Consider the following 25535-nt stretch of genomic DNA (forward strand, 5'->3'; position numbering starts at 1 on the left):
GGACACTAGTCCTTTATCTGATATGTCGTTTGCAAATATCTTCTCCCATTCTGTCAGTTGTCTTTTGATTTTGTTAACTGTTTCCTTTGCTGTGCAAAAGCTTTTGATCTTGATGAAATCCCATTAGTTCATTTTTGCCCTTGCTTCCCTTGCCTTTGGCGTTGTTCCTAGGAAGATGTTGCTGCGGCTGAGGTCGAAGAGGTTGCTGCCTGTGTTCTCCTCAAGGATTTTGATGGATTCCTTTTGCACATTGAGGTCCTTTATCCATTTTGAGTCTATTTTTGTGTGTGGTGTAAGGAAATGGTCCAATTTCATTTTTCTGCATGTGGCTGTCCAATTTTCCCAGCACCATTTATTGAAGAGGCTGTCTTTTTTCCATTGGACATTCTTTCCTGCTTTGTCGAAGATTAGTTGACTGTAGAGTTGAGGGTCTATTTCTGGGCTCTCTATTCTGTTCCATTGATCTATGTGTCTGTTTTTGTGCCAGTACCATGCTGTCTTGATGATGACAGCTTTGTAATAGAGCTGGAAGTCCGGAATTGTGATGCCACCAACGTTGGCTTTCTTATTCAATATCCCTTTGGCTATTCGAGGTCTTTTCTGGTTCCATATAAATTTTAGAATTATTTGTTCCATTTCTTTGAAAAAGATGGATGGTACTTTGATAGGAATTGCATTAAATGTGTAGATTGCTTTAGGTAGCATAGACATTTTCACAATATTTATTCTTCCAATCCAGGAGCATGGAACATTTTTCCATTTCTTTGTGTCTTGCTCAATTTCTTTCATGAGTATTTATAGTTTTCTGAGTATAGATTCTGTGCCTCTTTGGTTAGGTTTATTCCTAGGTATCTTATGGTTTTGGGTGCAATTGTAAATGGGATGGACTCCTTAATTTCTCTTTCTTCTGTCTTGCTGTTGGTGTAGAGAAATGCAACTGATTTCTGTGCATTGATTTTATATCCTGACACTTTACTGAATTCCTGTATAAGTTCTAGCAGTTTTGGGGTGGAGTCTTTTGGGTTTTCCACATATAGTATCATATCATCTGCGAAGAGTGATAATTTGACTTCTTCTTTGCCGATTTGGATGCCTTTAATTTCCTTTTGTTGTCTGATTGCTGAGGCTAGGACCTTAGTACTATGTTGAATAGCAGTGGTGATAATGGACATCGTTGCCGTGTTCCTGACCTTAGCAGAAAAGCTTTCAGTTTTTCTCCATTGAGAATGATATTTGCGGTGTGTTTTTCATAGATGGCTTTGATGATATTGAGGTATGTGCCCTCTATCCCTACACTTTGAAGAGTTTTGATCAGGAAGGGATTCTGTACTTTGTCAAATGCTTTTTCAGCATCTATTGAGAGTATCATATGGTTCTTGTTCTTTCTTTTATTGATGTGTTGCATCACATTGACTGATTTGTGGATGTTGAACCAACCTTGCAGCCCTGGAATAAATCCCACTTGGTCGTGGTGAATAATCCTTGTAATGTACTGTTGAATCCTATTGGCTAGTATTTTGTTGAGTATTTTCGCATCTGTGTTCATCAAGGATATTGGTCTATAGCTCTCTTTTTTGATGGGATCCTTGTCTGGTTTTGGGATCAAGGTGATGCTGGCCTCATAAAATGAGTTTGGAAGTTTTCCTTCCATTTCTATTTTTTGGAACAGTTTCGGGAGAATAGGAATTAGTTCTTCTTTAAATGTTTGGTAGAATTCCCCCGGGAAGCCATCTGGCCCTGGGCTTTTGTTTGTTTGGAGATTTTTAATGACTGTTTCAATCTCCTTACTGGTTATGGGTCTGTTCAGGCTTTCTATTTCTTCCTGGTTCAGTTGTGGTAGTTTACATGTTTCTAGGAATGCACCCATTTCTTCCAGATTGTCAAATTTATTGGCATAGAGTTGCTCATAGTATGTTCTTATAATAATTTGTATTTCTTTGGTGTTAGTTGTGATCTCTCCTCTTTCATTCATGATTTTATTTATTTGGGTCCTTTCTCTTTTCTTTTTGATAAGTCGGGCCAGGGGTTTATCAATTTTATTAATTCTTTCAAAGAACCAGCTCCTAGTTTCATTGATTTGTTCTATTGTTTTTTTGGTTTCTATTTCATTGATTTCTGCTCTGATCTTTATGATTTCTCTTCTCCTGCTTGGCTTAGGGTTTCTTTCTTGTTCTTTCTCCAGCTCCTTTAGGTGTAGGGTTAGGTTGTGTACCTGAGACCTTTCTTGTTTCTTGAGAAAGGCTTGAACCGCTATATATTTTCCTCTCAGGACTGCCTTTGTTGTGTCCCACAGATTTTTAACCGTTGTATTTTCATTATCATTTGTTTCCATGATTTTTTTCAATTCTTCTTTAATTTCCCGGTTGACCCATTCATTCTTTAGAAGGATGCTGTTTGGTCTCCATGTATTTGGGTTCTTTCCAAACTTCCTTTTGTGGTTGAGTTCTAGCTTTAGAACATTGTGGTCTGAAAATATGCAGGAAATGATCCCAATCTTTTGATACCGGTTGAGTCCTGATTTAGGACTGAGGATGTGATCTATTCTGGAGAATGTTCCATGTGCACTAGAGAAGAATGTGTATTCTGTTGCTTTGGGATGAAATGTTCTGAATATATCTGTGATGTCCATATGGTCCAGTGTGTCATTTAAGGCCTTTATTTCCTTGCTGATCTTTTGCTTGGATAATCTGTCCATTTCAGTGAGGGGAGTGTTAAAGTCCCCTACTATTATTGTATTATTGTTTATGTGTTTCTTTGATTTTGTTATTAATTGGTTTATATAGTTGGCTGCTCCCACGTTGGGGGCATAGATATTTAAAATTGTTAGATCTTCTTGTTGGACAGACCCTTTGAGTATGATATAGTGTCCTTCCTCATCTCTTATTATAGTCTTTGGCTTAAAATCTAATTGATCTGATATAAGGATTGCCACTCCTGCTTTCTTCTGATGTCCATTAGCATGGTAAATTCTTTTCCACCCCCTCACTTTAAATCTGGAGGTGTCTTCGGGCTTAAAATGAGTTTCTTGGAGGCAACATATAGATGGGTTTTGTTTTTTTATCCATTCTGATACCCTGTGTCTTTTGACAGGGGCATTTAGCCCATTAACATTCAGGGTAACTATTGAGAGATATGAATTTAGTGCCATTGTATTGCCTGTAAGGTGACTGTTACTGTATATGGTCTCTGTTCTTTTCTGATCTACCACTTGTAGGCTCTCTCTTTGCTTAGAGGACCCCTTTCAATATTTCCCATAGAGCTGCTTTGGTGTTTGCAAATTCTTTCAGTTTTTGTTTGTCCTGGAAGCTTTTAATCTCTCCTTCTATTTTCAATGATAGCCTGGCTGGATATAGTATTCTTGGCTGCATGTTTTTCTCGTTTAGTGCTCTGAAAATATCATGCCAGCTCTTTCTGGCCTGCCAGGTCTCTGTGGATAAGTCTGCTGCCAATCTAATATTTTTACCATTGTATGTTACAGACTTCTTTTCCCGGGCTGCTTTCAGGATTTTCTCTTTGTCACTAAGACTTGTAAATTTTACTATTAGGTGACGGGGTGTGGCCCTATTCTTACTGATTCTGAGGGGCGTTCTCTGAACCTCCTGAATTTTGATGCTCGTTCCCTTTGCCATATTGGGGAAATTCTCCCCAATAATTCCCTCCAGTATACCTTCTGCTCCCCTCTCTCTTTCTTCTTCTTCTGGAATCCCAATTATTCTAATGTTGTTTCGTCTTATGGTGTCACTCATCTCTCGAATTCTGCCCTCGTGGTCCAGTAGCTGTTTGTCCCTCTTTTGCTCAGCTTCTTTATTCTCTGTCATTTGGTCTTCTATATCACTAATTCTTTCTTCTTCCTCACTTATCCTAGCAGTGAGAGCCTCCATTTTTGATTGCACCTCATTAATAGCTTTTTTGATTTCAACCTGGTCAGATTTTAGTTCTTTTATTTCTCCAGAAAGGGCTTTTATATCTCTCGAGAGGGTTTCTCTAATATCTTCCATGCCTTTTTCAAGCCCGGCTAGAACCTTGAGAATTGTCATTCTGAACTCTAGATCTGACATATTACCAATGTCTGTATTGATTAGGTCCCTAGCCTTCGGTACTGCCTCTTGTTCTTTTTTTTGTGTTGAATTTTTCCTTCTTGTCATTTTGTCCAGATAAGAGTATATGAAGGAGCAAGGAAAATACTAAAAGGGTGGCAACAACCCCAGAACAATATGCTTTAACCAAATTAGAAGAGATCCCTAATTGTGAGGGGGGAGAAAGGGGATAAAAAGAGGTTCAAAAAGGAAGAAAGAAAAAAAAAGAAAAGAATTAAAAAAAAATAAGAAAAATATAAAAAAGAAAAAATATATATATTAGATAAACTGGTTAAAAAACGTTAAAAAAGAAAAAGGTAAAAGTTAAAAAAAAATTTTACCAGAAGGTGAGGGAAAAAAACAAAAAATGAAAAAGAAAAAAAATTAAATTAACTGCAAGACTAAAAAAAAATCACAGGGAAAAAGCCATGAGTTCCGTGCTTTGCTTTCTCCTCCTCTGGAATTCTGCTGCTCTCCTTGGTATTGAAACCGCAGTCCTTGGTAGGTGAACTTGGTCTCGGCTGGATTTCTTGATGATCTTCTGGGGGAGGGGCCTGTTGTAGTGATTCTCAAGTGTCTTTGCCCCAGGCGGAATTGCACCGCCCTTATCAGGGGCCGGGGTGAGTAATCCGCTCGGGTTTGCTTTCAGGAGCTTTTGTTCCCTGAGTGCTTTCCGTAGAGTTCCGGAGGACGGAGTATGGGAATACAAATGGCGGCCTCCTGGTCTCCGTCCCAGAGGAGCCGAGAGCCCGGGGCCCCACTCCTCAGTGTGCCCTCAGAGAACAGCGCCCAGTTACTCCCGTCTGCCTGACCTCCGGCCGCGCTCCGAGCTCACCGAGCCTGCGACCGGTTCAAGGTAACACCGAGCTGTGAGCTTACTGTCGGCTCTGTCTCTGTAGTCGGCTTTCCCGTTCCAATACCCGCAAGCTCTGCGACACTCAGACACCCCTGATCCTTCTGTGAACCTGCGGGACCAAGGCCACGCTGACCCCGTGTGGGCTTCACCCCGGTTTAGCCTCTGGAGCAATGTCCCTCAGCGGAACAGACTTTTAAAAGTCCTGATTTTGTGCGCTGTTGCTCCGCCGCTTGCCGGGAGCCGGCCCCTTCCCCCCGGGGTCTATCTTCCCGTCGCTTTGGATTCACTTCTCCGCCGGTCCTACCTTTCAGAAAGTGGTTGTTTTTCTGTTTCCAGAATTGCTGTTCTTCTCTTCGATCTGCCGATGGATTTTCAGGTGTTTGCAATCTTTAGATAAGCTATCTAGCTGATCTCCGGCTAGCTGAAGTAGTCTCAGCCTGCTACTTCTCCGCCATCTTGACTCCTCCCTCCAGTTTGTGAATTTAATATGAATATATTCTCTTTAAAGGTAAAGGTATAGAAAAACAGAAAAGAAAACTTAGAAATGACCTATATTCTGTATACTCTGTCCTTGGCTTTTTAAATATAGTTGATTCATTCATAGAACAAAACTTTGGGTATTATGCGTAGTCATCCTGGTTGACTACTAGATCATTTACCCCTGCTATTTCTTTAATGTTCAAATTTCATACAGTAGCTGCAATACTAAGCCTGCTCTATATTTTGGGAATTCATTGGACCTTTCTTCTTTAGTCTACCTGCAATATGGAAGGGGTTGTATTCAAATACTTATCAGCTGGTATAGAAATGGATATTGGCATACCATATCATTCAGTAGATAAATTAAAAATTTATCTTCCCTTTTATTCTTCAATTATATGTTATAAATGAAATAAGGAAAGAACATTACATTTACCAAGTCATTTATAGAATGTACGATTTTTTTAAAAGCTTTTATTTATTTATTTGACAGACAGAGATCACAAGTAGGCAGAGAGCCAGGCAGAGAGAGAGGAGGAATCAGGCTCCCTGCTGAGTAGAGAGACCGATGCAGGGCTGGATCCCTGGACCCTGAGATCATGACCTGAGTAAAGACAGAGGCTTTAACCCATTGAGTCACCCAGGCGTCCCTAGAATGTACAATTTCTCTTAAAGAAAATGTTGATATGAGTTTTTATTTTTTCTTTTCCTTCTTTTTTTATTTTTGTAAATTGCTTCTAGCTGTATTTCACATGTGTGAGGCTGAATTGAAATAGGGAATTGGATTGAAGTCTGTCTTCAACAGTCCATTAAATTGAGAATCATTAGCTGTTTATATTTTCCATAATAATTTTCTACATATTTCTGCGGAGCTAATAGCAACTGTATTTGAAATTTGTTTAGCTCTTATCATACTGATATTTTAATATTTCTAATGTCATTTAAGCCATCAAACAATTTATTGAAATGCCATTTAGTCAGCTAATATTTTTTTAAAAACTTATCTGAGTCAGTTTGCAAACTTCATTTTGTCCTATTTCATAGCTCAATTAATTCAAAAACTAAAATGTTTATTCTATTTTTCAAAATTGTCATCAAAAACACAATTTTTATATAATTTTATTAGATAATTTAATAGATTTATACATGGTAGACTTAACATTGTATTTTGCTTCTTTAAAATTTATCATGTTTATTTTTATATTTTGCTTCATTTTCATATTTTCCTCCCATTTCAACTTCATTTCTATTTCAATAAGCCTAAGATATGTAGTTTTTCTCTGAAATTGGGATACCTCTTTTTTTTCCTTTTTATTAACATATAATGTATTATTTGTTTCAGGGGTACGGGTCTGTGATTCATCAGTCTTACACAATTCAAAGTGCTCACCATAGCATATACCCTCCCCAATGTCCATCACCCAGCCACCCCATGCCTCCCACCCCCTCCACTCCAGCAACCCTCAGTTTGTTTCCTGAGTGAAATCAGGATACCTCTTAAAATATCTGGAGTCTTATAATCACTGTGGGTCAGAAGAAATGTGTTCTCTCTTTGTAATTGTGTGCACATAACTTGACCTTGATCATTGCTAGTGATAGTGCCCTTACTTCAAATAAGTCATATACATTGGTTGTCCTGTGTATTTTTGTCAACAGACTGCTTAAGCACCATTCAAGAATGGAATATAAAACCTCTATTTTTTTCTATGAAATTTTTACAGACAACTTTGACAAAATTTTCACAGATCAAGTAATTATTAGCATAAAGTCTGAATAATGAGTGTCAAGAGCTAGGAAGAAAATCTTTACAGACAGTAGAGGGCACTCTTTCAAGAAATGCTGTAAGATTCTTGTTTTTAGGAGCACAGAGGTCAAAATTCTGTTGAGAACAATTCTGATGACAATAAATACATTCCATTTACTTTACTGACAGTAATCAACTATTTTAAGATTTTATTTTATATATGTTTTATTTTTGAAATGAATTATGATATTTAAATATATTTTATTTAAGATAAAAATTTATTTGAAACATGAACTTTAATAGAACATTGTTATTATTGTTACAATAGAAAGCTTTTTAACACTTTCATACTTGAAAACACTAATTTTGAATTCCATTTGCATCACTAATTATCAGGTATAAATTCACATATAGTAAGACATACATGACTGAGAATGTATACTCTATTATCCTTGCCATAAAGTAAGCGCATCTTTAAGCATGAGACTATTAATATCACCAAACCAGTGGAGAAAGTTCTAAATTGGGCATAAAGAGGGAGAAATTGGAGCTGGTAACATTTCTTACATTGGACAACTGAGGCAATTCTTGATGCCAAATCCTGAGACCTTACTATATAAAATGTTCCCAGAAAGAAAAAAAAAATGTAGTAAAACTTATGCAAAAGGAAAAAAAGGTATTGAATTAAACAAAGGACAGTAGCAATAGTTCATGTTATTTCATTAATACCTAGAAGAACCCTTTGATCAAGGTACTCTTTTTCTCTTCTCCTTTTACCAATATGGAAATATTGAATTAGTGAGGTCAGCTGGACCAAAATTATACAGGTTTGAATGCGCAAATGGAATTAATAGTTTGCCTTCTCTGATACCAAAGTTGTGCTCTTAATCACAACATCAAAACACTTCCAAGAAAGTTAAAGAGAGAGCTTGGAACCAGCATAGAAAATTTAAAAAAAAAAATTCTTTTATTTATTGATAAGCAATAGTGAAAAAACTTGAAAATGGATAAAATCATTTCACACTTGATTTTCTACAAAGAGCAAATAATGAGTCTCGTCCCACATGTATCACTTATACGCAGTGAGTGGGTGTCTTGACTGTGGGATGTGACAGTGCCTTTCACCCAGGAAAGGCCATTTACTTTGAACTCTGCTGGGCAGAAGCGTGGGGCTGTGTCACGGTGGTTATAATGACCTCCTTGACTCAATGATTTTGTGGTTTCATCTGAACTCAGAAGAGCTGCCGCTGCTCTGTCTTTTTGGCTCTCAACTCTTCGGAAATTAAGAGGGTGTCAGTCTTCATGTTTTGTAAAAGCCAACTTTTGGCATCCTTACTGTATAGACCTTGTCCATCATGCTCAGGTTCTGTGGGGTTTAAACTTCCACTCTGAGTCTTAGTCTATTTCTGTGCCGGTGAATTGGACTGTCAGCCTAGAAGGAATCATCCCCGTCTCCTCAAGCTCTCTTCTCGAGGCTGTGTCAAGTTCTGAGGTGTGATAACTTTCTGCTTTCTGTTTTAGACGGTCTTATTCTGGTCCCTCTGAATGGTGCTGGAAGCTAATAAAAGGTGAGCAAAGGCAAAAGCACTGCTTGTTTTTTTGGCCCCCAAATTTTAACATATTAAAAATCACTCAAAGCCTCTCTTACAATCTCTACGTTTCCTATTGAAGAGCCTATCCTGGGTTTGCTCATAGATGAAGAGAAAGCCAGAGGTATCTTCTCTCATGTTGCATTGTCCCAAACTTTCCTACTTAACCTAGATAAGGCTTGGCTAGTAATTTATCAGTTAACTTTTAAAAACATCATCTTTAATTCACATTTGCTACAACCCCTGATTATTCATCCATTATATGTTGAAACAAGTCAGTAGGAAGCGGCTTCAAAATCAGAAAATACTCTTAGAATGAGTATTTAGGGTAAAAATATAGGGTGTCTTGGGTCTGTAAAGCTAAACAAGATCTACACCAGAGGAAAGTTTTAGGCATTTAAGACCATATTAATGACTCTGCACCTAACATTCCAACGTGTGTGGTCCCCCCTCCCCCATACAACCAATCAGTTCTCAGAGCCAGCTGTTGTTTTCTGTGCTTGGTTCTTTATTCTTCTATCCTCTTCTTTTAGTGCGTAAATGCTGTTATTCAGAATTTAGCATTGTTTCTTGTGGTCACTCTCAAACAGAATGATAATAAGACAAACAATGGCGTTAAAGTGATAAGGACCACCCACATTCAGGCTTGCACACCTCAGTTTTGGGTCTCTTCTCCTTAAGTTTTATCTTCTGTTCCTTGGCCAGGTGCACTGCTTTGATTCCTAGTGTATTTTTCAGTTGCTTCTTGTTCTTTTAACCAGAGCCCTCCGTGTGGTGCGTAAACAATGAATCTTGGAACACTGAAAAAATAAAAGAAAGTTAACAAAAAACATAAAGCAGAAATTCTGTTCCCTTCACCTCATCCTCATAAGACCTGTGTAGGTATTAAATATTTCAAGCAGCAATGACTCTGCAATCGGAAGTATTCTCTACTGTACAGTATGATTTGTCAGCCATCCATGTTGGACACACTGTATTGAACTCACTGAGTGTATTGAACTAATGCATAATGTCTGAAGAATGATAGGTTGATTGATTCCAAATAATTGGTCTGTATTTCTCCTTTATGGTGGAGTCCTTCTCTGGTTTGGGGATCAAGGTAATGCTGGCCTCATACAATGAGTTTGGAAGTTTTCTTCCCAACATTTTCAGAAGAATAGGTATTAGTTCTTCTTTAAAAGTTTGGTAGGGGGCACCTGGGTGGCTCTGTCATTGTCTGCCTTTGGCTCAGGTCATGATCCCCGGAGTCCCACATAGGGGTCCGGGCTCAGGGGGAAACGTGCTTCTCCCTCTCCCACTTCCCCTGTTTCTATTCACTCTCCCCCTATTGCTCTCTCCCTGTCAAATAAATAAAAAAAAAAAAACTTTATATATATATATATATATATATATATATATATATTTGGTAGAATTCCCTTGGGAAGCCATCTAGCCCTGGATTCTTGTTTGTTGGGAGATTTTTTAATTACTGCTTCAATTTCCTTGCTGGTTATGGTCTGTTCAGGTGTTCAGGTTTTCTATTTCTTCCTGTTTCAGTTTTGGTAGTTTATATGTCTCTAGGAATGCATCTATTTCTTCTAGATTGCCCAATTTGTTGGCATATTGTTGCTTATAATATGTTCTTATAATTGTTTGTATTTCTTCGGTGTTGGTTGTGATCTCTCCTCTTTCATTCAAGGTTTTATTTATTTGGGTCCTTTCTCTTTTCTTTTTGATAAGTCTGGGCAGGGGGTTATCAATCTTACTAAAATATTTGCAAACCACAATCTGGCAAGGAGTTAATATCCAAAATGTATAAAGAACTCCTACAACTCAGTAGCAGAAAAATATTCCAAATTAAAAGTGGGCAAGGCATCTTGAGATTTCATATGAGTTTTAGGATAGTTTTTTCTATTTTTTACCAAAAACAAAAAACAACCTAAAAAACAAAAAACAACTCACTCATGCAAAGTAAGCCACAGATTCAATACAATCTCTATAAATTCAGAGTGAGTTGTTAAGTGTTAAGTTTTCTTATCCATAAACATAAACAAGATACCTTTCCAATTATTTGTCTTTGTTTCAGCGATGTTTTATAATTCTCTCTATATAAATCTTTTACCTCCTTGCTTATGTTTATTCCTAAGTATCTTATTCTTTTTGATTTTATTGGTAAATATGACTTCTTTCTTAATTTCTGTTACAGATTATTCATTGCTAGTATACAGAAACACATCCCAATTTTGTGTTTTGAGTTTGTATTATGCAATTTGTTAAGTTTCTTTATTAGTTCTTACAGTTTGTGTGTGTATTGTGTGTGTAGGGGGTGGAAGATCTTTGGTTTTCTCTATATAAGATCATGTCATCTATTATATCTTTTTTTCCAGTGACTTTTTTTTTTTTTTTTTTTTAATGCCTTCTCCCTCTCCCCTTCTTTCTCCCCAATTGCTTGGGCTAGAACTTCCCCATACTACAGTAAATAGAAGTGGCAAAATGGGCTTCTTTCTCTTGTTTTGAGTCTTAAAGGAAAAAAAGCCTTGAGCTTATTAGCTGTGGGCTTTTCATATATGAATTTTCATGTATTTCCTTCTATTTCTAGTTTGTCAACTTCTTCATCATGAAGGGATGTAGAATTTTGTCAAATGATTTTTTTTTTGCATAAATTGAGATGATCCTGTGGTTTTTTTTTCTCCCTTCAGTCTGTTACTTTGATGTATGATGTTAATTGATTTTCATATTTAGACCCATTCTTGCTTTCCATGAATAAAGCTTACATGGACAATGGTGTATAATCTTTTTAATATACCACTGAATTTGGTTTGCTAGTATTTCTTGAGGGTTTGTGATGTTTAATTTTATGTGCCAACTTGATTGGGCCTTGGCGTACCCGATTAAACATTATTTCTGGGTATATCTGGGAAGGTGAATTTCTGGATGAGTTTAGCATATGAATCTGTGAGCTCTGTAAAGTAGATTTCCTTCCAAATTGTGGATGGTTATCATCCTGTCTCATGAGGTCCTGGTTAGAACAAAGAGTGGAAAAAGAAAGGATTCACCCTTCCTCCCCTGCCTGCCTGTTTGAGATGGATCATTGGTCTTCTTTTGGCCTTAGCCTGAGATTTACATTATTGGCTCATCTTGTGTCTATGTTTTCATACTTGGGTTAGAACTACACCCACTGTCTCCCCTGGGTCTCCAGCTTGTGGATGGCAAATCATGACTAGATCTTAGATGGATCTCACTTCTCCAGCTTGCAGGTTTCAGGTTCTCTGATTGTGTAAACCAACTCCCATCCTACTGGTTCTATCCTACTTTGTGATATAACTTTCCTATTATGTTTTTCTGGAGAACACTGACTAATACAGATTCTGGTAGCAAGTGTGGTTCTAGAGGAACAGAATTTTAAGGATGAGTTTTTCTGAATTGGTTTTGGGGTTACTAGATTTGGTTCTGTAAACTGATTCAGTTTAAAGATGCCTGGATAGTATTTTTAGTAATAAGGAGAGCACTGAGAGTCCATGGCCAGGTGATAGAGATATGCAAAATATCTGCATTGGATATTTCTAAGCAATGACTTACAAGAATCAAGGTGCTGAGTAACTCTGTACATGATACTTTCAAGCACTTTGGGAAACTGTTGATTATAATGATGTTGACTGGTTGCTCCTAATGTCACTGGCCAACGTGACGAAGGAAAAAGATAAACCCAGGAGGTTCAAATTTTGAGCTCAATATCCGGGTTGCCACTCCCACCAGACCAAGGCCATGCTCTATCAGGGAGACTATGGAACAATAACAAGCACAAATGCCACAAAATGTCCTACTGTTTTGAATGTGGCTTTTTTTTTTTTTTTAAATTGGACATTCTGAAGGTCTTTGACTATTTCCTAGAGCACTTCTACAGTAATTTTAGCTAGTCTTTAATCATCACTTTCAATATTTTTTATGGGGGAAACAAGGGCCTAGAATGTCCTAGTCTGCCTTTTTGTTGACATCACTCCAACTCCTCCAATTTTTTGTGATGTATGTATGTATGTATATATATGTGTGTGTGTGTATATATATATATATATATTTTTTTTTTTTGTCTGTGATCAAAATACTTTTTTAAATCTTTCTCTACCTTACATTGTAAGTATTTTTATGGTTGTGGAGAGAGAAGTTTTTAACTTGCTAGATGACTTGGTGAATCTAGCTCAGGTCAGATGATCCCTGCCGCTCTCATTCCCTCTATAAATATATGAATCTGAAGGAAATCAGAAGTCCTTTCCTGTTGTGCAATCTATGGTGCATTCAGTTATGCTCAGCCCAAGTACATCTTTCTTTGGTCTGACCAAAGGCTGTGACACCATGTATTATCATTAGTTTTCTTGTGCCTTGTTTCATGAGTCATTTGTGGTGTTTGTCCTGTTGAATTACTAGATAATTTTTTTTTTTCCATCATGGAACATAAACTACTCTTTTCTAAAATAATGGCCTTTTGGGAGTGGAGCAAATTCTGTCCAGCAACTTTGGGGTGATAGGCATCTTCTTTTGAGGGAACAAAGGTGGGGCATTCAGCCTAAATAGGATAGTCAGTGATAAAATGATAACAGGAATTATGTATGGGGACTACATAATCCTGGTTCAGAACATCTATTGAAAATAGAAATTAAGATAATAAGTATGCTTCAAATCATTGAAACTGTTGGAAGAATCAATTGCTACCAGTTCCACATAGAGACAAACTACTCTTTAGAAAACAGTTACGTCTCAAGAGGAGGAAATATTGCAAAAGAGCCTGAGGCAGAGCTCAATCTCATGACCCTGAGATCATGACCTGAGCCAAAATCAAGAGTCGACGTTAAACTGACTGAGCCACAGTATATTGCCTCAACTTGCAATGTACTGTATTTTTACACAATTTTAAACCATAGACATTAAATATTATAGTTTTTATATAATCACTGTTTCAAATTATACCCACATTTACCTATTTCATTGCCCTTTATGCTGAATCTTTGAGGTTTCATTTGGAATAATTGTCTTACACATAAAGAACACATTATAGTTTATATTCTTAGTGCAGACCCAAGGTCATAATTTCTTTCTCTGTCTTTAATTACCTTTATTTCATCTATGAAATATGATTATGTACCCATATGATTCTTATATTTTTAGGATATTTCCTCTGGAAATAGAATTTTAGCATGGCACTTGTCTTCCAATAAGTATGTGGCTTTCATGTTATTTATTTATTATTTTTTAAAAATTTATTTATTTAAGAGAAAGAGAGAAGGAGGAGGGGCAGAGAGAAAGAGAGAAGCAGATTTCTTGCTGAGAAGGGAGCCCAACATTGGCCTTGATTCCGGGACCCTGGGATCATGACCTGAGCTGAATGCAGATGCTTAACCAACTGAGCCACACTTGCACCATTTTGCCTTTAAAAGCTGGCCCCCAATTGCTCATTTGAAGGTAAATTCTATTTTTCTCTGACTGCTTTTCAAACTTTTCCTGTCTTTGATTTTCAGCAATTTACCCACTTTGTTCACCTTTCTGGGGTTCATAAGACTTTGTTGATATGTAATTTAATGTCTTCTGTCAGTTCTGGGATATTCACAGACATTCTCTCTTTTACTCTAAGTTAGAGGTAAACTGATTTACAAAAGCAAATTTTGAGATAATAGACCTTTAGGAGACATTACCTTAGCAAACTCACTACTCTCTATATACATTTTTATGTTTTTCTTGAGGAAGTTCACTGATGTTTGTAATGTACAACTTCAGTTTAAAGCATAATGTGTAGCCTCAGTAAAGCAAGAGTGTTTTAATTATAGACATGCCTTCCCAAGAGCACCATGTAGAAATCGTCAGCATATATGCCACAGATTTACCGTCATGGATGTAGATTGAAGTCTTTATTAAAGACAGTAACAGAACCTGAATACAGTGCAAAAGAAGCAACAATATAAAGCAACAGCCACGTATTGGAAGAGAACTAAAAATAACAGAGGTCTATATTCTTCAGGCTTGCTAGAGTCTACTAGGGGAAAAATCCCTTTTATTAATTTTTTTTCATATTCCAAGGAATAATTAGTATAAAAATGTCATTGCTCATGAACAACCATTATGATATTTGATTTTTGAGTTCTTTTTCTTATTTGTTCCTTTCTGAAAGATACATCCAAGGGAGAAAAATGTAAAAAGATGTAAATGTAGAAAAATGTAAATCTGCTTGTAGAAGCAGATGTGACTATTTCCAACAAAAGCAAAATTCTTACTACTTGGTTTAAACTACTTGGTTTAAACTACTACTGGGGTTAACATAGCGTAATGATTTGGCTAATGATGATCTCTAGAGTAAGATTATCATGGCTTAAATTTTGTTTCTAATTCTTACTAGCTACATAATCTTGGAAAAATTTCTCATCCTCACTGGGCTTCAGTTTCTTTATTAATATGACGACAGTAATGATATATCATAGGATTATTGGGACAGTACCTGCTTTAATATACATAATCAATCAAGTATTACTAGGAATATTAGAAGCAATCCATAAACATTAGCTATTTTTTAGTTGCAATAATGACCAGACTCCCTTTAGTTTATATGCCTTATGTGATTTCTGTTCCCCCCATTTATTTACTAAGATCTGAAATTTTTATATTAGTATATATAAAAGTATATATGCAAATATATTTAAATTTTAAATTTACATATTTAAAATTTTAAATCACACAAACATTTTAAGTCCATTTTTTAACATTTTCAGTTTGAGATCTCTGCTTATAATATGTTGAGCTGAGCATGCTTGAAAGCACACAACATATTAAAAAAATCTATTTATAACTATCTTCTATATAAGAAAATATGGAAATGAATATCATGCCATACACTTCCAATTCTTCTTTGCCCTTTCCTTGATAAGACTGGAGCTCAGTACTTCAGAACAATTTCCTTGTTGCCAAGATTTTATTTTTCAGCAGAAATAAAATGTCAATTTTCTTCACAGAAAGACCAATTCCCTTGAAAAACAAAAAGTGCATGCATGAGGAAAACTTTGTCACCATGTTTGTTCAATCTATTATAATTTTTGCATTATTGTTTTTTAATTATGCTCCCTAATTTCAAGAGTTATCTGAGACTTTTTTTTTTTTCCTGACAACTATGCCATGGTCATCTAACTTTGATGTTGTATTTATTAATTGCATATATACATCTGGATTTAAACAGTTTATATGTGAAACCAAGATTCCCATTGCGATCCAATACATACCTCTGCTTTGCTATATTATTTTGCAGTACGTACTGACATTTTGCTTAAGGGTTTCCTCTGTCATCAGAATCCCTTCTAGACAATGAACTGAAATTGATAAAATTTGCAAAAGAAATTATATTTTATGATTATTATCATTTTCAAACAGTGTTACAAATAAAATAGAAACCTAGCATTTCTTCAATCCACTTATCCATTCATTTCTTATTATTAACTGAGGAATGAATTATAAATTATCATTGGCAAGTAGCTGATCTTAAAGTATGAACTTTTCCTTACGGCACATACTTACGGGTTAACGACTGGTGCTTCGATAATTGTAAGTTTCTATACCTGATTGATGCCATTCTAAGCAGTTAGTAAACCTGGACAGTCAGGACCTAAGCTGTATTGGAAGCAAACACCTTTGACATAGCCCACATCCAGTCAGCCACAAAGTACTATTTATTCTATCACTACATTGCTTCATGTACCTGTTCCCTTCTTCACAGTACCATAATCTTTTTCCTATTCAGATTTTCATTATTTTTGTATTGAGCTATTATAATACTCTACACTGTTTCTATCTCTACTTCTAGTGCTTCCTTGTCACCATTTTCTTCAAAATGCCCCTAGGGTTAACATCTCCCATGCACAGCTTGAATTCTGCTACCCTTTCTTTCCTTCTTCTTCTTCTTTTTTTTTTTTTTAAAGATTTTTATTTATTTATTTGACAGAGAGATAGTACAAGTAAAGTGAGCAGCAGTCGGAGGGAGAGAGAGAAGCAGGCTCTCTGCTGAGCAAGGAATGCGGAGCTTGATCCCAGGGCCCTGGAATCATGACCTGAGCTGAAGGCAGCCGCTTAACCAACTGAGCCACCCAGGTGCCCCTCCGCTACCTTTTCAACCATCTGCAGAGACTATCAATTGTTTAAATGCTAAAATTCAAACTCACTAAAATGAAAAGTTTACAAAATTGTTATCACTTTTCTTCACAGCTCCATGTCAAACTATCTTCAAATATGAAACTTTTCACCGGCTTATTTCACATTGATGTGCTTTGTTTTATTTTGAAGGATCTGGCATTGCAGATGGCATGACTTGAATTAAAAATAATAATAATAATGATGAGTGAATGGAATGTTCCTACCTTAAATGTATTTTAGTCCGAATGGCTTATGGTTACTTCTAACAGATTTTGGAGACTTCACACAAATTATAGAGAATATCTTCCTGCATGCTCACCTTACCCAAATTTGATTCCAGTTCAGTTACAAAAACATGAAACTTGCTGGACATGAGGCTTCAACTTAGTAATGTGCATTATCATATGGCCATGACTTTATGTTCTCTGGACCATATTATTCCAGCTTCAGTCCTAAATGCATTTCCGGACACGTGGGAATTAATGTAATAAATATCGTGGGTCATTCCCTCATCAGACCACTTAGAGTATTAAAGCTGAGTATTTTTCCTATGCCAGTTCAATGGATAAAGAAGAAAGTATTATCATCAACTTTCCATTCCCTTAAACTTGAATCTTTCATATTTGTTTCCTAAACTGAACTATTACATATTTTACACATATTCCCTTGTGAAGGATGCTGCAAGTCACTAATGTGATGTTAGTTGAATACAGACCTACAAATTTCTTTCCTGTTTAAAGTGAGAAGCCAAATAATTAAGCTAAATCTTATCAATTGAATAAGCAAGCCATGCTTAACTAAATTTTCCACCAAGTACATTCTTCTTTGTTTACAAATTTGTCCCTCCATTTCTGCCATATGTTTATTCATGCATGGTTCATTTGTATACTAAAGCCTAAGTGTCCTGGAAGATTTTCCTTCTGATTGGTAATTTACTGATAAGATTAGCTATTTGACACAGGAAAATACTTCTGCTAGTGCAACTGCTTCTCTCTCCTCTCTTGCTTATTAAGCCAAAGTTAACTAAAGTAAAACAGAAGAAAAAGCTGTGTTTATTAGGATATTTCACATATTCATTTTTTATTTCATTCACAAGTTAGTATTCCAGTCCTAAATTATGTTGGTGTTTTCAACAGGATATGCTGATCAAAATAGTAAGTGCAATTACTACAAAGCACAGCTTGGTCCTCAGAATAAAATAGTCTTCTATACTTAGTGATAATTTTAAAACAGGCTTTAAAAGTACTCAGGTGGTGGGTATTAGAGAGGGCACGGATTGCATGGAGCACTGGGTGTGGTGCAAAAACAATGAATACTGTTATGCTGAAAAAAAAATTTTTTTTAAAAAGTACATATCTTAGATGAGTACCCATCAGAATTCTAGTTATACCTTATTTTTATATTTACTACCCTATACCTGTCATACCCATATACAACTTGTTCATTTCTAGAATATAGAGTTTTTCTTTTTGAATTATTTTCTCTTTTATACAAGTAATACATGAATTTATTTTATTTTAGAAAAAAATGTGAGAAACTGTATACACTGCAAGGAGTAGAAATGAGTCCCTTTCAGATTCCCTACAATACCACTTAATGAAGTAAGACAATTACTGCAAATAGCTTTATACACATTGGTCTGATTGTTTTCAAATTGTTTACATGTCTACTCTTTAATATTTCCATCTTCCATATATAGGCTGTTGCTTGCTTTCATAGTAATAATTGTTTCCATATTAATGGATCATTGTATGTCTTCCTGATTTCTTTGTGTGAACTTATATAGCTGTATTGTTTGTATGTATGCATGTATACTTCATCCTTATTTTTTTCAAAATAAGCTTGATAATTTCATACATCAAATGTATATGAGGAAAAAAAATGTGTACAGGAGGGTTTACTGTCCATATATTAACCCAAACCTATTGTTAAATATCTGTCATTTTGAATAGCCTACTGTGTTATATACTAAATATATATATGCCACAGGTATGAGCATGCATGTGATTTTTTTTTTTAAACAAGGCTTAATTTTTATTTTTTTAGAGATAATGCTATTGCACACTCACAAGACTGCAGTGTCGTGGGATAAACACCTTTTACATGCACTGGGAAAAGTGAAAAAAATGATTTCCAGAAAAAATATTAATTATTGAATTATGTGCTTTATGGTGACATTTGCATTATTGTGGTGGCCTGGAACTAAATCTGCCTGCCCTGGGCCCTGATGGCAGCACTTTCCCCCTCCTCCCTCCAGGCAGGCCCAAGAGTGGGAACAGCTCCCCCTGTTGTTAGCATCTGGGAGTCTCCCTCTGCTTTTTGCCTTGCTTTCTGCTTCCATAGCTCCGAGGAGCAGAGCATCTATCTGATACATTGGGCAATTCTCCTTTTGTGTATATACGAGCTAGGTATATTTTGCATATTATACAAACTGTGTGAACATCATTTCTTTCTTTCTCTTTTTAAAATTTTTTTAAAAATTGGCAGCTTTCTTTACTGTTCTATTACTCTCTGTTACCGCCAAACTGACTAAAAGTGCCTTGTAAAGCGCATGGGAGAGGTCTGTTTGCTTGCCATCACTGAAAAACTTTTATTTTCGCTACATAAAATTGAGAAATGTCTAAACATTTAGCAAACAATATTTTAAACAAAAGGAAAAAAAAATTTAAAAAGTTAACAAAAGGAGAAAAAATTGTACTTTAAGCTCTGCTAAGATAATTTATGAATTTAAGGTTAGTCTAATCAAAAAAATTTTATGAAGTTGGAATAGGGAATTGTTGTTTAGGGTTTTCTTTTCCCTAGTTTTTCAAATCAAAATTTATTCAGATACATATTAATTTACTTGTGCAGATGTATAATACAAGCTTATGTGTATGAAAACAGCACACAAAAATGTTCATGCCATAGAAAAATGTTCTTAAAAAAAAAAGAAAAATGTTGATTATTTTAAATGTTTGTATCCATACCAAATTTTGATAATTATTAAAGTAACTGGAGATGTTTAACTTAAATCTTTAACTTAATATTTTCTAGTTCTAGAGGGTCTGGTGAAAATAATACATCTGTAAGAATTACAAGAAATGACACTTTAATGGAAAAATACTATCTGAAAACTATAATGCTAAATCTACTTGAATAAAAGCAATTGTACTATCAATTAAATAACTATATAACTATCTAAATAATACCTAAACTAAAAAGAGATAAGTCCAAATAACTTTAAAGACAGAAAACACATGCAGATGTTATACTGTGGTTGTGGGAGTTCAGGACGGGCCTGCGGTGAGCTCAGTCAAATCCGCAGGGGTCCCTGGTGGTGTGACCCAGTTGCCTGGGCCCTCAAGTCCTGGCTCTTCTCCTTCCTGGGGGTGCTGATGATCCGGGGTTCTCTGACACTTCTGGGCCTCTGTGGGCAGCTGGTGGAGGAGCAGGAGTAAAAGGGCCACTTGGGAAAAGCTGGAAGTTGGACTCTGCTTTGGCCAACATTTGCCTGTTGTGATCACTTTCTTTCTTTAGCTCCTTGAGGCTTCTCTTGGTCAGCACAGCTGCCATCCAGCTTTCCTGAGCTCTCTTTGCATGGAAGAGGATCCCCTTTTGAGAGTGCAAGGTATTTTCCTCCAATTCTCTCCTGGTGTCTTCAGCGATCTCCTTGTAGAAGTCTCGAGTCTGAGACATGGCCTTGATGTTTCTACGTGTGCAGGAAAGATTCCACTTAATGTCTGCGCACTGCTCTTCTGCCTCAGACCATTTTCTCTCAACGGGGCTGATGCATTCTTTATATAATTTAAGCAGAGTTTGAAGCTTCTGTTTCAGCTGCTGAATCTCCTCTTCAAGCTGTGAATTTTCACGCTGCAAAGAGGCCTCCTTGGCTTGAAGATCTGTTATTTGTCCCATAAGCTCCTCATTCATTTGCTTTCCTTCCTGCAATTGTCTGGCTAATTCCTGCTTTTTCGCTTCAGCACTTTGAAGGGACACATTGGAATCAGCATCATCAGTGACACCCTTCAGATCACCCTCTGACCCGTGGATGGGGCCATCGTCATTTTCTGTTTCCCTCTTTTCCTCCACCTCACAGTTGACATGACCCAAATGATCTCCAAGGTGAGTGGGCCCGGGGAAGGTCTTCAGCGGGTTTTCACCCACCGGTACTAACTGGCTGACTTTCTCGTTCAGGGCCTGTTGGAATCCTGTGTTTGACTGTTCTAGCCTTTCTTTCTCCTACTCCATTTCTTGAAGTCTCTGCTTCCATCTCGCAGTTTCTTGGGCGAGCCGTTCTGCACTCTGTAGATCAGGAGGGTTTCCATTCAAATCACCCAGGGTTTTCTTCCAAAGCTCTTCTCCATTCTTCTCTGAGGCTTTGAAGATGGGTCTGTCACCAGTCTCTTGAGACGATTTAGGAGGCTGGCCCTTCAGTAACTTTTTCAGAAAGTCAACAGTATTCTGAAGAGACAGCCTACAGTGGTTTGTATTTATTGCTGATAAGCACGAGGTTTTTAAGGTGGGAAGACTGGCCTCCGCCCCTGGCAGACCTCGGGCATCATCAGCCTGTGTCAGCAGTTCCATATTCTCACTGCCTTTCCCACAGACTTCAGCGTGGGAGAAACACCTTTCGCCTGATACCTTCACCCTTCTCAAAATGTGTTGTTTCTTCACTGGCAAAACCAGTATCACAGTTTATACCAGGATCTCCCAGGGAAATCCACGGAGACCTGAAACGTGTCTCCAGCTTTCAGAAATCACCAGCGGAGGACCGCACAGGTGGTCTAGGACCAACTGGAAAGTGGATCTATGGCAGGCAGGAGGCCATCCACGGCTGTGGAGAGCTCCCTAGCTCTGCCTCCAAAGGACAGTTTTCTCTGGGTCTCAACTGAAGGCTCAGAACCTTGGGGGGCGCTCTACTTCTAAGGTAAACAGTTGCCTGACAACCAGAGCACAGCAGTTGCATTGGGGGATGGGGAGGCCAGCCAGCTTCTAGGACACAGTTACCCTCTAACTTTGCCCACAGCGGTCCCGGATGACCAGGTTCCGGCCTTCCTTCAAGTGGATGGTGAGGAGGTAGGCAAAAGGACTGGGCAGGTTACTCAAGCCATCACTGGCTTCCCCAAACATAGATTGTTCTTCAAATTGTTGGGATGTCAGAGAAGCATTAAGATCGCCACTTTCGCATAGCTTCTCTGGCTCTTCCAGGGCCTCGTCTCCAGCCGGCGTCTTCTGCAGCAGATCCAGGATGCCACTGCTGGAAGGCCGCCTGTCCGCGGCGGGAGAGGCATAGGCCTCCTCGGAGTCCGTTTCCACCACACGGAGGTAGCCGGCTTCTTCCTGGCTCCAGTCCAATACCTCCTCAGACTGTTTCAAGGAGCTACTGCTGCTCTTGGGCAAGATCCCCGCCGTTGACAGGCTGCTGGGCACCGAGGTGTACGATGACTGGGGCCCAGAGTAAGGCCTGCCCTCTGGGGCCAAGGCCTCAGCCTCCAAGAGGTCAGGGACAGAGAGGCTGAGGCGGCGGTCCAGGGAACGCCTTGCCCGTAGGTCTAGGGGCTTGTTCGGGTTCTTTTTCACCCTCCTCTTGCTCAGGTTGATTAACAAAGGCCTGGTCCGCTGTTTCAAAGAGCCCCAGACAGACGGTTTATCCTCCATGGCTGCCTGAAGACCCAGGAAGTCACTCCATGAGAGAGCTCCTCTGTGTGGCAAAAACCGCAGCGGCTCCTGCCGGGACCCGCCGCCGCCGCCCCATGCATGTGATTTTATCATTAGATTGTTTTCTCTTATTTTGATATATTTATTTTATACCAGAACTATAATGTTACTTACAGCTTAATAGCTTTATAGACTATTTTGATAACTGATAAAGCTAGACCCCTACCTTTCTTGTCAATATATTTCAATCTGTATTGTGTTAATCTTATACACTTTTACTTCTATGTATAATATTAATTAATTTATTTATCATGATAATATATTTGCATTGGAATCAATAAATCTTAGATGAATTTAGAAGAGTATTATCATTTTCACACTATTAATCTTCCTACCAAGGAACATTTAATAGTTACTCAATTCATTAATGCCCTTCTTTATGCCTTTTAGCATTATAATCTCATATATTTATTAGTATAAGTATTATAATCCCATATACCTTATTAGATATATGAATTTATTTAATCAACTGTTTATTTATTTGGTCAAATAATATATATTAAATAGATATTCAACATATATTAATTAATTAATTAAAATAAATAAGAAATAAATTAATTAAATCAAAATTTGCTTATTTATTTAATCAAGTGTTCACTAAGTACACTAAAAACATTAAGTTCACTAAGTGTTAATATAATATTCAAACGCAAAGGATAAAATGGACTTTATAACCCATGTTAAGGATTTTTAGATTATATTGAATTTAGACTATTAAGAAGCTAATAGTAAAAGTATAGTGAGTTTATAAAATTTATATTTTGAGAAGGTTTCTCTGGAAATTGATTAGAAGTCATGAGTGAATGTAGTTAGATCACTTGGCGGCTTACAGAGTAGAAAGAGAGAGGAAGGGAGAAAGACAGGGAGGGAGAAGTTAAGGAAGGGAGATTGTTTTGGATTAGATGGGTAGTAATGCAAATGTAGAGAAGTGTATTAATTCACTCCTTTGAGATAATTCGTGGCAGTTAGAAACAGAGAAGATGACTCCTAGGTTCTTTTCACTAGACATCAAGCACCAAGAAAGACAGTAGTATTAAAGTATCTGATTTTTTCCTTGATGTTGGTAAGGATCCAGGTTGGGAAGATAGTCTGTTTGGAAATATAGTGTGTGGTCATTTTTAAAGATATCCCAGAAGAAATCTTAGTAAGGGACTTAAAATCAGGACCTAGATATCGGACCTTAGTTCTTCCTTGTATATAGTAAGACTAATTAACCTTGTATCTAGCTGCCTTATTGAGGTGTTCTTTTATTCTGATATTTTTCAATAGGTTTTTTGTAATATCTGGGTAAGAATGCACATCATCTGCAGATAATTTCAGTATTTACTTTGTAATATTTATATTGTATCTAAATAGTTCCTTCTGTGTTTTGATTTTCTTTTGCCAGGACATCAAAGGAATGTTGAAGGATAGTAGTTCTATCAGTCATCCTTATCTTCCTGATTCTATTGAAAATGAGTCTAAATTTTTACTATAAAAGATACTATTCATCTTATGAATCAAATTAAATACATTTCCTTCTACTTGTAGGTATTTCTCTTTCTCCTCAATATGACAAATTTCTTGATAAATGTACAAACTCATCCCTGATTTTAACCAGAATTTGGTTATCACATAGTATCTTTTTAGTGGATTATGTTAGCTCTTGTATGTAGGATTTTTTACATCAGTGTTTGTCAGAGGTGTTGTCCTAAAATATTTTCCTGTGAATGGAGATAACTTGGAATAGTGCTATGCTTCTCTTCCTGACCTGGGGTGGGGGGCACTTTTCTTTTTTGTTAGTTTATAACCAGTTTATCTAGGAGTCAGATTAGTTATTAAGATATTTTCAAATTTGCCCTTTAAAAGTTATCAGTCAGGTATAAACTTGGAGGTACATCACTGATTATTTATCTACAGAATATAGAATATATTTATCTATAGAATATAGTCACTTTATTCAATTTTTCTACATTATCTTGAACCTATTTATCATGTGTCTTTGCAGGAAATCATACATTTAAACAAGTTTTTCATGTTTATTATAAAAAATTATATATTATCCTTTATTCTGAAACAATTCACTTTGAGATTATAATTGTTTTAGATGTAATTATGCTTTTTAAATGAATTTCTTTGCTATGTATTTGAGTTGCTCTTTTCTCTGACTTATAAATCTTATTTATCTTATTTTCTACATTTGATGAAAATTTTCATATTTCTGGCCTGCTAATATTACTGTGTTATAGATTTATTCTTTTAAAAGCTAAAGATTTTTTATAATGTGATGAGCAATGTGTAGTCTTTACCCAGTATCCTGATCATTTTGCTTTATTTTTTTGATGAATACCTACTCACCATCTTTTCTTTCCTCTATTAACTTCTATTTTCCAAGTTACTTGATTTGATACCCCCATAGTTCATTTTAAACTGCCCTGACCTATAAATTCTATAACTGTTTTCACTTTTTATTACATCTCACAGTTGGTGAATCTAATATCATTATGATATTACAAAATATAGAATGCTACTAGTATTTTCCACTTTTATTAAAATACCCAACTATTCACTGACATCTTTGATAAGATCACTTGGGCGTTTGCTATTGATAATTTAACAAACCACTGAATTGATAAAATACTCATATAATCAAAATATATAATGTAAGAAAATATCTTCAGGAAATTCTTGCAATCAATTTAAAGGCCTTTAAAACTATATTCTAGTAATTCAAAACAAATTAATGAAATAGCTCTAAAAAATGCTTACCCTTAGCTGTCATAACCGCAGCTACTCCCAGAAAAATAAGATAAAGGCAGGCAAATATTATTGCAGCAAGGCACCATGGAGACTCTGTCCAAAGAGAGAGGAATGAGCTACTATGATGATCGATGGAAACAAGATTCTGCAGTTGGGATTAGAAAGAATTTTAGACAAGAATACTCAACTCACTGGAACTGAACTGAAAGCTAAGC

At 36.6% G+C, this 25535-nt stretch overlaps 1 protein-coding gene across 1 annotated transcript; it reads right to left on the minus strand.

Annotated features, from left to right (window-relative positions):
* Positions 1 to 208: 208 nt before the first annotated feature.
* LOC116593256 (multiple C2 and transmembrane domain-containing protein 2-like) lies at positions 209 to 22650 on the minus strand. The gene is made up of 4 exons (XM_032347259.1): positions 21865 to 22650; positions 21511 to 21514; positions 4101 to 4111; positions 209 to 219 (listed from the first exon to the last, which is right to left on the minus strand). Exon 1 carries the CDS (start codon positions 22633 to 22635, stop codon positions 21874 to 21876), a length of 762 nt encoding a protein of 253 aa, XP_032203150.1. The 5' UTR covers positions 22636 to 22650; the 3' UTR covers positions 209 to 219; positions 4101 to 4111; positions 21511 to 21514; positions 21865 to 21873.
* Positions 22651 to 25535: the final 2885 nt, after the last annotated feature.

This window comes from Mustela erminea, chromosome 6 (assembly GCF_009829155.1).
Source record: "Mustela erminea isolate mMusErm1 chromosome 6, mMusErm1.Pri, whole genome shotgun sequence".
In the NCBI taxonomy this organism is placed as follows: domain Eukaryota; kingdom Metazoa; phylum Chordata; class Mammalia; order Carnivora; family Mustelidae; genus Mustela; species Mustela erminea.